This window comes from Canis lupus, chromosome 23, assembly GCF_048164855.1.
Source record: "Canis lupus baileyi chromosome 23, mCanLup2.hap1, whole genome shotgun sequence".
NCBI lineage: Eukaryota > Metazoa > Chordata > Mammalia > Carnivora > Canidae > Canis > Canis lupus.
This window is the reverse complement of record NC_132860.1, coordinates 45,150,143-45,166,130: the sequence shown is the minus strand read 5'-3', so window position 1 is coordinate 45,166,130 and position 15,988 is coordinate 45,150,143. Positions and strand designations below refer to the sequence as shown.

The following is a 15,988-nucleotide window of genomic DNA, read 5'->3' as shown; positions in this document are numbered from 1 at the left end:
CCCTTATTCCTTCAGGTATCTTTCTCCTCAGGCTCCTCTTATCCAAACTTTTTGGTCTGTCAGCTGCTTGTCTCATTCTCCATCCCTTCCCCAGGTGACTGTCAGGAGTTATAAAATGACTTTAAATCCTTTTGACAAACACTGTCCAGAAAGCCATACTGTCTGAGAAAATTCCAGGAGGATCAAAACAAAGGCAGCAGAAAGGGAGACAGAACATGGAAGACTCCTAACTCTGGGAAACGAACTAGGGGTGGTGGAAGGTGGAAGGGGAGGAGGGCGGGGGGTAGGGGTGACTGGGTGGCGGGCACTGAGGGGGGCACTTGACCGGATGAGCACTGGGTGTTATTCTGTATGTTGGCAAATTGAACACCAATAAAAAATAAGTTTATTATTAAAAACAAAACAAAACAAAAAACAAAGGCAGCCTCTGAGCCAATCACTTAGGGAACCACCAGACAGTTCTTTGATAACAAAGTTTTAATTTCCCCTCTGGCATTAGCAAGCTGTCCCACCAGGGATATGAGTCCATCACCATGGCTGCTGGCCAAGTTAGGGTTTGGGGGATGGTGGGTGGATAAGAAAAATGCCACATGCTCTTACTAAAATTTAGCAGCTGCTGCTTCATTCATTCCCCTGGTTGTTGCGAGTCTTCTTTTTATTACATTCCTGATTCTGAATGTTTTTGCCAGCTTAACGTTTTCTTCAGTGGAGGGATAGATACTTGGAGCTCCCTATGCCGCTATTTTTGTGACACCTGTCTTCCAATACCTAAAACATATAGAAGCAGAGATGCTCTGCTAGAAGCAGGAATAGGAGGCCTGGGTTCCACACTTGCAGGTAGCTACTCCACATTATCCTTTGTGGCACACAATTTAAAACCACCAGTACATAGGATACAGCATGAACTTTTGGGCTATGCAGCTCTGCCTACCTGTTGGCTTACTTGCTTTTTCATTTTATTTATGCATTTATTTATTCATTGCTCAATAAGTATTTATTGAAGACCATGTACTAGGCACAGGTTTGAACCTTGGCCCCATGGTTAATGAGGTGTGAGACTTTGACATATTCTTAGGAAAATCTGTTTCTTCCCTGCCGGTGGAAAACTAAACACAGCCTGGCTTCAAGAGTGGCTGTTAATGACTGGGCTTAGCACAGGTTTCCAATAGTTTCCACTAGCACCACTATAACATGTTTAAAATCTTATCATTCAAGTTAGCAAAGGAAACTGTATACATTTTAAGTTTTCTCTAAAATCAAACACTTCATCTCTTGTATGGATAGTGTAATGGCTAAGACTAGAGCCTTTGCAGCAAGACTGCTTACATCCAAATCCCAGTTCTCCCTCATATCTGTAGTGTGACATTGCATAAGTTGCTTAATTTCATAATGCCTTGACTATCTTTTCTGAAAATAAGCATATTAATAGTACCTAGCTCGTCATACTCTTATGATGTATAAATAAGTTATTAAAATGCTTAGAACATTGCTGGACATACAAAAAGCAGTAAGTGTTGCCTGTTATTATCATTTTCATCATCATTGTTTAAGCAGTGCTCTAGATAGTGTTTCCAGAGCTCTGGAGAGTGGATGAGCAAAGCTCAGGCAAATTATAAGAAATCAAACCTTTGCAGGATGCGGGTAGGAGAGAGAAAAAGAGGAAAGAGCATCTATAAGGTGAATCCTTTGTGGATACATTTAGCTCTTACCATAGAGCAGAGGGATTGTATTCATATCCTAGGGTCTTTCTCTGCCTTTAAAAAAAATATTTTATTTATTCATTCATGAGGGACCACAGAGAGAGAGGCAGAGACGTAGGCAGAGGGAGAAGCAGGCTCCCCGGAGGGAGCCTGATGTGGGACTCGATCCCAGGACCCCAGGATCACGACCTGAGCCAAAGGAAGACACTCAATCACTGAGCCACCCAGGTATCCTCCTTGCCTTCTTTCTAGGGTTGTAGCAGGTACACAATCACAATTGTGGAATGAATGAATAAATGAATGGATGAGAGGTGAATGACTGTGTAAGTGAATTATTGATAATGAAATGAACCAAGTCATGTTCCTTTTCACAGTCTTTGACACTCAGTTTATCATACTTCACCCAGACACATAGGTCTGCTTATTTTAGTCTTTTTCAAATTAGGAATATGGGTATTTCTGCATCTCCTTCCTCCCATACCCACCAAAGAGAGGATTCTCAGCTTGTGGCTGTGCTTTCTGGGCTCTGTGATTCTGTCCCAAATCTTCTGTGCTTCATAGATCTGCCCCTTTGCTTCCCTTCTCCAGGAAGGAACAGCAGGAACCCACCTGGCTGGCACAGAGAAAGCTGATGTTATCAGCAAGTCCTGACATAGTCCTGACAAGAAACAAATATGGTGTCATGTGACCCTGCTTTCCAGAAAGACTAGAGGACAATCACAGGACACTGGGACATTCAGGAGTAGCAGGACTGAATTTTCTTGCAAGAACTCTTGTATTAAAATTTCATGATAGAGAGAATGACCCTATGAGGTTATAGAGTGTTAGCATATCCGCTGGGTATTTCTGTTCTACGTTGATCCTGAGGTAGGCACTTGTTTTCTGACATGGCATTGACATAAAGAATGGGTGGGGGGGAATCCCTGGATGGCTCAGTGGCTTAGCGCCTGCCTTGGGCTCAGGGCATGATCCTGGAGTCCTGGGATCGAGTCCTGCATCGGGCTCCCTGCATGGAGCCTGCTTCTCCCTCTGCCTGTGTCTCTGCCTCTCTCTCTGTGTCACTCATGAATAAATAAATAAAATCTTAAAAAAAAATGAAGTAGAATGGGATAAGACAGTGCAGGGTATAATTTCAGAAATCTTTCAGTTCCTGGTATAGGAGCTCCCTTCAGTTTCCTAATGCACTGGAAGGGGAAGGAGGCTGTACTCACAACTTGGTCAGACCAAGTAGGTAGCAACAGTTCAGTTGAGCACGAGACACAGTGAATTGGTTCCCCTCTCTCTCCATGTGGCACAGGCCCCTCTAACCCTCCCAGGCTCCAAGGGAGGTCACACTCCTGTTCTATAATCTCTGCATCAGGAACAAGGTAAGGGGACACCGGTCTGTCCCATCTGCATTTCAGGATGTGTTTTGTTTCATTTCCTCTTAATATTTACCAGATTTAGGGTTCTGACTCTCAGCCATTTTTCAGGCTTTTGGTAATTTGCATCTTTATTCTTACCTCACTCTCCACAATACTCTTCCGGATGTGTCCTTGGGACTTACAGGGTCTCTTCCTCTAGGGAGAGTTGAGATGAGGTGGCCAGCACTTGGGACTAATGCAAACACCACTTCAGTGATTCTTTGCAGTCCTGTGGTCAAGCTTGTTCTAACCCTGCTTCCAGTAGCTGCTTCTCCAGTGCAGAAAAAAGGAGTACAAAATGGGCTGATGGTGGTGAGGTACAGGAAGGGAAAGAAAAATATAATTGTAGCACAAGTAAGGCACTTAATGCAATTTTGTAATTTCTATACATGCAATTATAGAAAATATAGGCCATTGAAATCTACATTCATAGCTTCAGTAATACTATCTTTCTGTAGAAAACTTTTACTCAGACTGCATAAAAAGGTTCATAGCAGGACCCTTATCCCAGAGAACGCATGTAGTGAGGGACCCCATGGCCCAGGAGGCAGTACTTGTGATATCTGGGGTTGGAAATTGGAGGCTAGGTTTCAGCTGTGGCTTTGCCGTCAACTCGGTGTGACCTTCGGTAAATTACTCTTTCTGGGCCTCAGAGTGCTCATATGTAAACTAGAGATAATAGTACCTATCTGGCAGTGCATGCAGATTAAATGAGAGAATGTGTATAAAGTGCCTAGCACAGGGCCTGACACTGGGAACTTTATGGCACTTCATGGGTCCTAACACCTGTATTAATTGAAGATAACGAGGTTTGCCTTGAGGACTTTGTTGCTAATGCGAGTGAGGATGTGGTTTGGAATGAGCCCTGGAAAGTGTTGTAGGGGTCCAGCACAGATCTGTTTACGAATAGCCCATTCTTGGTATTCAAGAATATACATTTGAATTCAGTAATGAGGCGTTGACAGACTCTGGGGAAGCTCTTGTTTGGTACCCCAGAGAAGCATGAGCTTTGTCTAGATTCCCCATTAGCTCTTTGGATGTCTGCTTCATTCACATTTATGTTCAGAGGGTTTCAAAATCCAAAACAGAAGTTGTAGATTTGGCACAATTTACTGTGCTTCGCTTAACCAAGTTAAAACCATTCTCATGGTTTCTGACTTTGTCGGGGAAGAAGGGGCAGATCCATGGGTCTATAGGAGCTTGGGCTTGGGGCTCCAGCAGGTGGAACATGGGCACAAAAGGCATGGAAACTAAATTTCTGAGACCTGGGAACCCCTTGGAGTCTGGGAGAAGGATTATTGCTGATACTTGGCCTCGAACCTCATGCAAAGTTGGTACCTGGTTTTTATACCTTAAAGAATGAAAGAAAACAAGTGCTAAGCTGGTGGGGCTGGGGGACATTCAGAAATCAGTACAGCTGAGTTCTGCTATCAATTTTATCATTTTCTAAGTACTGTACTTAATTACATATAGGATATGACCAACTAACTTTGGCAATTTATATTTTATTGATAATAATAGCTGTAATTCATTAAACACTACTTAAAAGTCTAGCACTGTGCTAAGTACTTTACAAATATTATTAAATTGATTACTATAGCCCTGTGTCAAATCAAACTTCTCTGGTTCCCTACCATTTAGCCGTACTTCCCTCTTACTTGGTAAAATGGTTCTCAGACTTAGTTCTAATGACCACCACCAGTTCTCTGGGGATACTAACTGGGTTTCCAGCAATTCAATTCAATTCTATCACTATCTACCTGGAGATAGTATTGGATCTCACAGGTTAAGGGTTCAGTCCCATAAGACTGCCCCTCTCCATCCTCCCACCCCCACTTCAGATGTCAGTCACACGCCCAAATGATCTGTGCTTCTGATCAACTCCTTGTGCTTGCTCTCTCTCTCTCTGTCAAATAAATAAATAATCTTAAAGAAAAAAAGAGTTGCCATATGTCCCAGTTCTGGCTAGTAGGACCTAAAGAAAAGTCCAGCACAAGGCCTATTGGGAGGACTTCTATTTTCATGTTAAAAGGAAAGATATAGGTACCTTTTATATAAATATGGTATCTGGATCCACAGCAGCCTTTTTGCAAGCATGAGGCACTAAGGATGACATAAAGACCAAAAGAATCAGGGAAATATTGAAGTACTGAAACAATATAATTAGTCACCACTTTCAGAGCTCTTGTTAAGTGAAAGAAACTATTCCTTTTTGTTTAAGCCAGAGTCTGATTTCTTTACTTGCAACCAAATTTTGAAAAAAAAAAATGTGTCCTATAAATACTACCGTATTCATTTTTGGATGAGAAGATAAAGTAACTAGTTCAAGGTCACACAGCTGGTAAATTGTGGTACGAAATTCAAATCTAGTTCTATTCAAATTTAAAGCCTGTCTTCTCAACCACTAGGTTATGTTGAAATTGTCAGTGTCATTGATAAAAAGTATGTATCTCAGTGTCTGGGAACTCTAAAAAATAGAATAAGATAAGAGGAGAGAAAAAAAGGGGAAGAAGTAGGCTTCTCAGAGCCTTTGCTATATCTGGGGCCCAAGTCTTTCTGAATCTGGGATGCTGATCTCCAGTTAGAGGCCAGAATGGTCCTGCACACTTATTTGCTCTCACATCTGGGGTTCTTCCAGCTGCTGAAGGAGATAAGTGCCTACATGGGGTAAGGCCAGAGAGGGAAAAGCTGGCATTGAGGTTTTGGTGTACTAGTTCCACTGGATTGGTGAGGGAGCTGGGAGCAACCCTGGGAAGCTAGTCCAGGGACTGGATTGAGACCCAGCCTTAATAATGAGTTAGCAGGAACTGGACATCCAGCTACATCCCCTGCACAAAGTCAAGGAACATGGCAACTCAAGGCAGATGTGACAAGAGCCAAAGACTGCCACTTGCTTGCAGCATGCTTATTATGTAAACAGAAAGAAGGGAGAATCTTCCTGAAAATCACTCCCTAGAACGTGCAGTAGTGACAAGGGGGTGTGGGCCTACCTGTGGGGCATGGAAGTCAGCTGGCTCCTGTAGTCCCAGAGTTTTCTTCCAGGAAGTAAGGGCAAGGATACTTTCGACACCAGCTATATCTAGGCAAGGGAGAACAAAGATGTATACATTTTTGTACAATGTGTTAGACTCTGAATTAAGTACTTTATGCATAATATTTCATTTAATTCTCACTATAACACAATGAGGTAATATTGAGTAGTTAATTTTTAAAAATTAAATCTCAAATGACTTAAGAAAATTTTCAGGCTGTACAGCTAGAAAATGGTGAAGTTGGAACTCAAGCCTAGGTCAATCTGTTTCCCAAGCCCATGGCATGTTACATCGACTCTCAGGAAGCTCAGGGTGGAAGGAAACAGATATATTTCTTTCTACAGCAGAGAGAAGGCAATAACAGTTCATGGTTCTTTGTGTGTGAGCTCTGCAGAGGAGAAGATTGATGACAGGTCTTGAATTAACAGTGCTTGGCAGTTGTCACCACCCTAGATGGCAGGGTTAAGAAGGGGAGTTCTGAAAATGTGGGCCAGCGGAGGCAGCTCCTTTTCCTGAAATCACTATGGTTCTGATTCATATGGTCAGGCACAGACACATTTTCCCTCTGTTTCTTCAGTGTCCAGGAGCTGTGACCCAGCCCAGTGTCTTGGGACAGACTGGAGGTGGAGGCAGAAATGATTGCTTGAGTACATTCACTCTAAGAACGGGAACAGAGGTTGACAGGAAGTAGGCCACAGAACAGACACTCAGCACAGCCTAGATCAGGGGTTGTCCTTCAGTGGTTTTCATGCTTCATTGATCAGATTCTTTATGGCTATGAGTTCATTCTATGTCACAGAATCCCTGGGGCGAGCTTGGCTCCTGGACCATGCAGCCAAAGCCCCTCAAGATAGACCACATGTCCTCCTATGCAGGCCTATAATGCCCACTCTTTCCTGAGCAATGACTGCTAAAATCACCACAGTGCATCTCTCTCACCACAGGGCTTTGGCTGTGTTGCCCACACCCCTGCCTTGCTGTCCTTCTGGCCATTCCCTTTGGAGCCACTCTGTTCACTTCTCTAAACTCCATGCCATCTCTCTCATTGACCCCATGCCCTCTCCCTGCCTTTGGAGTAGAACCATTCTTCCCTGCCCTTACTGCTCATCTCAAATCTGATGCCCCCAGAATCTCTCCCAGACCAGAGCCAGCCTGTCTCAGTGCCCTTCATTCTCTCTCACATCACTCCATCCTGAAATGGACCCCCTTCTTACCACTATCCTTCCCCATGACCTCTCCTGCTCCCTGAGTCCTAGAGCTATGGAGGACCCGGCTGTAGGTAGTGTGGGGGAGAATGACAAGAGGGTTTAGAAGGGGTCAGACAAAATAGACCTCTGGACACCCTTCTTCAGGGGTCATTGTTGCCCAAGATGGTTAGATTCTAACATACTATTAGATACGTGCTGTAAGAGGGGTTGAACTACTCAAACACGTGTTTTTGTATATAGACAAGTAGGTACTTTCTTAAACAGTTTTTCACAGTGCTTTTATATATATATATATAATATATATATATATTATATATATATATATTGCTTTAAAAATTGTCAACTTAAAAAAAAAGATTTTATTTATTTATTCATGAGAAACACTGAGAGAGAGAGAGAGAGGCAGAGACATAGGCAAAGAGAGAATCAGGCTCCCTGAGGGGAGCTCAATGTGGGACTCGATCCCAGGACCCTAAGATCACACCCTGAGCCACCCAGGCATCCCTAATAGTCAACTTATAGCAATAAATAAAGCAGAAGGGGCAACACAGTATATTTCTAGAGGCTTATTTTATATCATACCACTATTAAAATATCCAGATGTACAATTATAGGACCAAAATCTTCTCAATGTGTATTGAGTCAAATGGCTCCCAGCTGCACCATTTCAAATTCTTTGCACAAAATTTGGGATCATAAAGCCCTGACATCAGGTCTTTTATGAAGCATTTAGGCTTAATGTAAGCCACCCTGATTGTGCTGGTTAGAAATAGCATTATTATAGTTTTTTAAAAGTGTAATTATTAAAATAACTTCTACTTAGAAGAGTTCAAAGTAGTGCAAAATGAGTCAAGTGAAAAACTAGTTTCTTAAATTCTGCTACCTCACTGATCAGTCTTCTTAGAGGCAAGCACTTTTAACCATTTCTTTCTTTAAAAAAAAAAAGATTTTATTTGAGAGAGAGATAGAAATAGCAGGAGCAAGGAGGAGAGGGAGAAACAGGCTGTCCACTGAGCAGGGAGCCTGATGCAGAACTCCATCCCAGGACCCTGGGATCATGACCTGAGCTGAAGGCAGATGCAACTGAGCCACCCAGGTGCCCCATTTTTAACCATTTCTAAGTCTATTTTTTGTTTTGGTTATTAACGTAATTGTAGACGAGCCTTCTGCCATTTCTCTGCTGTCAAAGAGGATGAATTTTGCTCACTTGCACTTTCCTCCACATTAGCCTATGAGCCCCACGAGGGCTACCTGTCAGCATTGTAGACATGTTCAACATTGTCTCTTAAGACCTAGAGCTTCATTCTTCTGCATGTGGATGTCCAATTTTCCCAGCACCATTAATTGAAGAGACTGTCCTTTTACTAGTGGATAGTCTTTCCTCCTTTGTCGAATATTAGTTGACCACAGAGTTGAGGGCCCATTTCTGGGTTCTCTATTCTGTTCCATTGATCTAACTGTCTGTTTTTGTGCCAGTACCACACTGCCTTGATGACCACAGCTTTGTAGTACAACCTGAAATCTGGCATAGTGATGCCCCCAGATATGGTTTTCTTTCTCAATATTCCCCTGGCTTTTCGGGGTCTTTTCTTATTCCACACAAATCTTAAGATTATTTGTTCCAACTCTGTGAAGAAAGTCCATGATATTTTGATAGGGATTGCATTGACCTAGAGCACTGAGTGGCATGTGCAGGGCATGTAATAAGGTATTGTAGGGCAGCCCAGGTGGCTCAGCAGTTTAGTGCTGCCTTCAGCCCAGGGCCTGATCCTAGAGACCCGGGATTGAGTCCCACGTTGGGCTCCCTGTGTGGAGCCTGCTTCTCCCTCTGCCTGTGTCTCTGCCTCTCTCTGTGTGTCTCTCATGAATAAATGAATCTTAAAAAAAAAAAAAAAGGAACTGAACTAAATGATATACTCAAGTATGTACTTCTGGTTCGATAAACCTGGGATGATCATTGCAGGGGTAATGGGCACATCAGAGCCAATGCAACATCTACTTTTCCTTTTGTCAATTACAGAATATCATTTGTACAAGTACCACTTGAGTTCTTTTCTGTACCTATAATTATGTCTCATGTTCTGTCTACAGACTGACTAAAAAATAATCACTACCAATATTATATTTTTCACTTATTGCAGAACCAAATATTAATTAAATCATATGTCACCAATCCCATGCAGTTCAAAGAATATTCAAGCCTATGGAGCAAATGAATTCTCTTATGTTCCATCATTGCTCAAAAACATGTCATTTTAGTTTGCTTCATCTTTGTTTTTCCACTGGGATTTTTTCTCACATTTGTTTGTTTCTCCTGGAGTCTCTAATTTTTTCCTTTTTTCTTGTTGAGAGAAATAAGTGCTTTTTTAAAAGCAAATTACAAGTTATTTCAGGTTTTAATGCTATCTGTTAAGCAAAATCCATTTTTTTTTCTTGGAAATAGTCATCTTGGAGTCCTTTGACTTCAAATTCTAGTTTGGGCCAATTATTTTATAAACTCCCTGTATAGTTGTCATCTAACACACCTTTTCATTGCATCCATGGAATAATTCTTTCTGTTGCTATTGTTGTAGACATGCCTCCAATCCACACTGTTCTTAAATGAAGCTAAAAAAAACTTCTTTCCTCGATTTCCAAATAAATTGGAAGTCCTCATATTTTCAGACTATGGGAAAGAAACTCTTTGACCCGTTGTGATTCTGAAATGAATTTAGTTCCCATGGTGAATGACTACAGCAGGAAGTGGGTTCAAGGGGCCTCACGTGTGGATTCTATGATATCCCAGAGAGGAATGCCTGGGAGATTCACCAGAAGACTAAGAGAAGGTTAATCTCTTCTAACTAAGAAGTTAGAAGAGACTAACCTTGGATTCACCCTGTCTCATCGTAAACGCTCTGGAACATGCTGAAGTTGGAATGGATTACGTGTTCCTGGTGGGCTGGCAGAAAGAGGAAGAGGGTTCAATACAAAAATACACCAAGAGAGCTTCTTGACTGGGATGCTTACCTGAGGCAGATGGTGCAACAGCAGCTGTGTACCTGCAGGGAGATGTGAAAACCGAAGTTTTCGCTGAGTGTGCTGTTGCCCTATGCTCCGTATGGCTCTGCGTATACCTTCCCTCTGCATGGAGGGCCCCAGATGCTCTGCTTGTATCCGTTGCTTCTCTCCAGCCCTCCCTTGGACAGCCATGCCAATGGGCATACTGTCATTGGTTCCATTTTCTCAGTACTTTCTGGGTAGTGCTGGATTATACTCTAGCTTCCAATACTGGTGGTACAATGTCTGCAGTCCCTCTAATATTTGTCCCTTTGTAGTTGACCTACTTTATGTGTGCTTAATTTTTCTTTAATGGCAGCTTTTAAGAGTATCTATTCTTAGTAAAATTTTATACAGACAAACTTGTATATGTATCTTTTTTCATTCTTCTCAGCTTTTGAAGGTCACATTTCATTTGGAAGATGTGAATCTGGAGGGACCCTGGGAAATTTATATATTTTTAATTCCTCAATTATGTCCTCTTTCATGTACTAGATTCAGTTTTTCTGGGATGCATGTTGGATGCTTGGTTTGGTGCTTCGTGTCTTTTCTCTTGTGTTTTATATCCTTTTTCTTTTGTTCCATGTCCTCAACAATTTCCTTAATTTTATCATCCAGCCCTACTATTAAATTTTTGTTGCAGAAATCACATTTTAAATTTCCAATCAATTATTTTCTCAATGTCCTATATACTAGCAGCTGATTCATGTTCCATTGATGTAATAGCTTCTCGAATATCTGAGCATTTTAATAAAAATTGTTTTATATTTTCCTTTTTCTGAATATTGTTTCCTCTAAGATCGGATTTTCTTTTATTTTTTGGAATTAGTTTTGAATGTGTTTCTTGTTTCGTTTTTTCACCTTGGTCTTTCACTTTTAACCTATTGATTTTCCTCAAAAAAAAAAAAAAAAAAAAAGCTTGTCATCCTGGGTTTCCTTTTGTATTTATGAAAGAGTAGGTCAGTTAATAGAGATGCTGGCAGAGGTTTTGCCATTTTTCCACCATATATGTTCCCAAGTGAAAAGGGCTGTCTGTGAGCTCTATATACTTGTACAGAGTATGTTAAGTGAATGACTATGTTTGGGGGAAGCAGACAACCCTCACCCACATCTCCATCCTTACAGATAAATAGAAAGATTTACTCTGAGGTGAACAGCAAATTCCTGCACTGAAAGCCCTGGCCTCTCTACATAGTTTCTTCCTTATAGAACAGGTCTCAGGTTTTTCTTAGGGGTAAATACTTGTACCTATCAATTGTTCCGTGTGCTGAGGGGTTGCTGGTAGAAACAGAGAAAGGCACTTGAGTAACTTACTCAGCTATTCAGTAGGTTAATTGTATGACACATGCCTCTGGTTAGCTATACACTACTAAGGAGAAGGCGGTATGGACTTTGAGGATTCATGTATGTGCACGCACACGAAGAGGGGAAGTAGAGAGGTAGGATGGGACTGAGAGAATGAATGATTTATTAGTATTTGATTAGGTATCTGCCACTTGACTAAACTATTGGAAAGGCAGAGATGTCTTTAGTGATTGGAAGTACACTGAAGAGAGAGGTTGGGCTACAGACACAGATCTGGGAATCACCTGCAGAGATGTAATAGCTGGGACTGAAGAGACAGATGAGGCCCTGGAGAGAGTGAGTCCCAGGGAAGAGGACAAGCACAGGGCCATGGCCTGTTGAGGCAAAAGATCTTCACAGAGTACATTATTACAGGGCCAAAAATAGAGTCTGGAGCAGACAGCACAGCTCTGCCTTTTACCAGCAGGGTGGCCTAGGATAGGTAGGTGTCTTGAACTCTCTGTGCCTCAGTTTCCTTGTCTATAAAATGAATATAATGCAAACACTGAGAATTTTAAAAGTTAGTAGATGTAATGAATTTATAGCGCACCTGACACACTCCAAATGCAATGCATGTTAGTTGCTGTTATTATATAAGGGTTAGCTGTTCCTGTGGTAGTAGTTGTTGTTATAAGGGCTGGGCACTGTGCTAGAAGCTGTTCATACAATAGTGAGTTGAATACACCCTTACCCTTGATGAGGAATATAGTGGTAAAGAAAGTAAGTAAGCAGCCTATTACAATAGCCCGATCCTGGTGCAGTGGAGACAAGCGCAGGACACCTCTGGGCCTGCAGAGGAGAGGTGCCATCCCACTTATGGGGTGTCAGGAACTTCTTCCTGGTGGGCATATTCTTCCCCTCCCTATTTTCTTCTACCTGTGTTTTTGCCTTTTGCCACCTGCACAAGCCTTGCTGGATTTCTTTGGAATCCCTGTGGTCTAAACAGGTGGGACATCCAGGCATCCTCCCAGCCCCCTAGGCTGCAAGATACTTTTGCCAGGGCTGGGTAACCCAAGACTTCATCTCCTGAGCTCTAAACGTGCCTTTCAACTGACCAGCTTTGGAACTCAGTCTTCTCAGAATGTAGCCAGTCTTTGTCCAAACTGCCTTTCATAGTTTCCATAGAAATGAAGGCTTCTGGCTGTGCCTATCCCTGTGGAAACTTCAAGGAGATTAATAGGCACCATTGCCATATTTTATTTATTTCCCACTTTCTGATTCAATTAAAACCTCATATCCCAGCTCTTTATCTTACTGGTGTAAAGGAGGACGAAGTCAGCAGTTCATAAGCAGCTTACATATAACATATATGTTTGATTTGTAAGCACTGCTTCATGGTTGTGTCAACATCCTACTTGCTGGCTTGGAGTAAGAAAACATACATGAATTTGTATAGATGCTAATGTAGAGATGAAAATGACTGACTCTTAATGTTCCTCTGTTAATGGATGGGAACCTGAGGAACAGGACAGTGTTCTTTCTTTCTTTCTATTTATTTATTAGACAGAAAGTCAGAGACAGAGCACTAGTAGAGGGGGTGGGAGGCAGAAGGAGAGGGAGAAGCAGATTCCCTGCTGAGCAAGGAGTCTGATGTGGGGCTCTATCCCAGGAACCCAGGATCATGACCTGGGCTGAAGGCAGATGTTTAACCAACTGAGCTCCCCAGGCGCCCCACAATTGTTGTTTCAGCAGGAGTAGAAGGTCATACTGATTCTGAGTGGCCCTGATCTTACTCTTCCCAGGGCTGAGTCTGTATGCCCCCAAATGCCAAATTCTCCAAGAGGTCGTGACCCCAATCTGGGCAGCTGTCCCAGTGGGCTAGAACAAGAAAATGATTGTGTCTGTGCCTTTTTCTTCCCCCTATTTTTCAAAGCAGGTGTATTGAGATATAATTTATATATAGTAAAGTTCATCATGTTTATGTACCAATCTGTGAATTTTGACACATAGTCATACAGTAGTCACTGTATAAACAAGATATAGAACAGTTCTATCACCACCACCCCTAAAATTCTTTTGTAGTGCTTCGTGGTTTGCCTTTCCTCCTACTCCTTGCCTCTGATCAGTTTCCTGCCCTCTGGTTTTGCCCTTTCCAGAGAAAAGGTATACACAATTATTCATTTTTAATATTAAATGCACAAGAGTGTCACACCTACAAAAAGTGAACATCCCCAGATGTGGTGAGATTTCAGAACTTACATGCTATCTTAATTGTGGAGGGTGTAGCAACTTAGGGGAGAGTAAACAATTTTTAGGGAAGATGAATAGGCCCTTAGGAAAATATATGAGAGATAGTATAGCTTGTAACAAAGTTTGCCTGGGTGTGGTGTCTGCTTCTAGTCTCCTTTCCTCTGATAGGAGTCAATCTTCTGGTTGATGGAACCTCAGCGAAGGGGATTTATGACAATTGAGTTCCTTTTGGAGGCTCTGTCTTTAAGCAGAGAAAATCTCTCCTCTGCATTTGCTGTATTTGCTCAAAATAATTTGCTCAAAATACATTTTGCTGTATTTGCTCAAAATAATCACTACCAAGTGGCATATCTTGGGGTGGCCCATCCTGGGCTTCTCCAGTGCACTAAAGCTCACCTGGCTCATGAAGGTAGGTCCAAGTCCAGGTCCTGAGCTTCCAGAGTCCACACTCCCTCCACTATTTCCCCACAAAGGAGATCCTGGCTGAGGAGGAACTCTCTCTCCTTACCAGCTAAGAGAGGGGAAGATGTGAGGAGGATGTGTGTGGTAAAGACCATCTGTCCGAGGGAAGAGATTGCCCCTCCCTCCATGAACCTTTCTGGATATCAGCATGTTTGAATTCCTTGTATACCTCAGAGTGAGGAATGTTCCACAGAATGTGGAGAATCTCTCTCCCTGTGCTTCAAAGTCTTCCAAGAATATGTCTGCACGTCCTACTTATTTTTACATTGTGAAACTGCTATTCTGGAAGAAGGTTTTCCAGGGAAAGATTTGGGGTAGGCAACTGAGTGGATCGTGGTGGGCAGAGCAGATCCCCTGAGCTAGGAGAAGAACAGAGGCATGTATTTCCAGGTACTGCACTTCACTTTCTTTTTAATAGGTGGTTTGTCTTTTTTTTTTTTTTAATTGATATAGAACAGATTCCATTTGTGTATCCATTATCTATTGCTGGATAACAAATCACCCCAAAACTTAGCGGCTTAAAATTATCAATATTTATGATTTCACCATTTCTGTGGCAGAGGAATCCAGGTACAGTGTAGGTGGGTGGTTCTGATTCAGGTTTTTTTTTTTTTACAAGACTATAGTCAAGGTAACAGCAAGGCAGATCAGGGAAGGGTCCACTTTCAAGTTCATTGGCTGTTACCAGGCCCCAGGTCTTTCCCGGCTGTGGGTTAGAAGCATCACGTCCTTGCCTTATTGCCCTCTCCATAGGGTAAGTTCACAGCAGAGCCATCAGCCTTTCCCAGAGTAAAAACAAGAGAAGAAGAGAGTCTCCTGAAGCCACAGTCTTTTCAACCTAACCTCAGAAGTGATAAACCATCACTTGCACTGTATCAATTTGTGGGAAGTCAGTCATTAGGTTTGGCTCACACACCCGGGGAGGGCCTCATACAAGGGTATGAATACCAGGAATTGAGGACCATCTAGTGCCTGTCACAGGTATAATGTTATCACAGTTTAATGTACTTTAAATCTTAAGGATTTTAAGTCAATGAGTTTTGACAATTGTATATACCATGTAACCATCACTCAAAGTAGAGAACATTTCCATCCCCATAGAAAGTATCCCAATGACCCTTTCCAGTCAATTCACCCCACCTCTACCATCCCCCACACACCCACAGACCCCACCACCCACTTTCTTTTTCTTTTTTTTTTTAGAGACAATATCAAAAGGTTTATGTTGCCATACACACTTAGAAGGCAAGTTAGTATACATTAGGGTTGTTTTTAAGTCAACGAACCCAACACTATTGGTATCTGCTATATTTTCTTCAAAATGTAAAAATGATCACCAATGTGTACTGACAATCTTCATCAAATAAATCTTACTACAAATTGTAAGATGTCTATGTACCTTATTTTTTGAGATGCAAAGGATGATCTGCTTTAGGTTGATCTTGTGTGGTTTTATTTTTTTATTTATTATTTTTTTATTGGAGTTCAATATGCCAACATATAGCATAACACCCAGTGCTCATCCCGCCAAGTGCCCCCCTCAGTGCCCATCAACCAGTCATCCCAACCCCCTGCCCACCTCCCTTTCCACTACCCCTTATTCATTTCCCAGA

General features: G+C 42.0%; 1 protein-coding gene across 3 annotated transcripts; it reads right to left on the bottom strand.

The window, feature by feature from the left end:
• Positions 1 to 439: 439 nt before the first annotated feature.
• Positions 440 to 12,788, bottom strand: LOC140615606 (uncharacterized). Of its 3 annotated transcripts, none has more exons than XM_072795440.1 (7): positions 12,415 to 12,788; positions 10,350 to 10,381; positions 6,094 to 6,182; positions 5,151 to 5,206; positions 3,203 to 3,406; positions 2,186 to 2,309; positions 440 to 768 (listed from the first exon to the last, which is right to left on the bottom strand). In XM_072795440.1, the coding sequence occupies exons 1-7, from the start codon at positions 12,684 to 12,686 to the stop codon at positions 703 to 705; spliced, it is 843 nt and encodes a 280-aa protein (XP_072651541.1). In that variant the 5' UTR covers positions 12,687 to 12,788; the 3' UTR covers positions 440 to 702. The 3 variants fall into 3 exon arrangements, 2 of the variants coding, with proteins under 2 accessions (XP_072651541.1, XP_072651542.1); XR_012016101.1 differs by having other exon boundaries at positions 442 to 768; positions 2,186 to 2,313; XM_072795441.1 differs by lacking the exon at positions 2,186 to 2,309 and having other exon boundaries at positions 447 to 768.
• Positions 12,789 to 15,988: the final 3,200 nt, after the last annotated feature.

Coding starts and splice junctions, on each gene's coding strand:
- LOC140615606 (XM_072795440.1), bottom strand. CDS start 12,686: ATGCCTGGATGTCCCACCTGTTTAGACCACAGGGATTCCAAAGAAATC. Junction 5,207..6,093: donor CTGACTTCCATGCCCCACAG/GTAGGCCCACAC, acceptor TGTCATCCTTAG/TGCCTCATGCTTGCAAAAAG. Junction 2,310..3,202: donor AGAGTATTGTGGAGAGTGAG/GTAAGAATAAAG, acceptor TGTGCCAGCCAG/GTGGGTTCCTGCTGTTCCTT.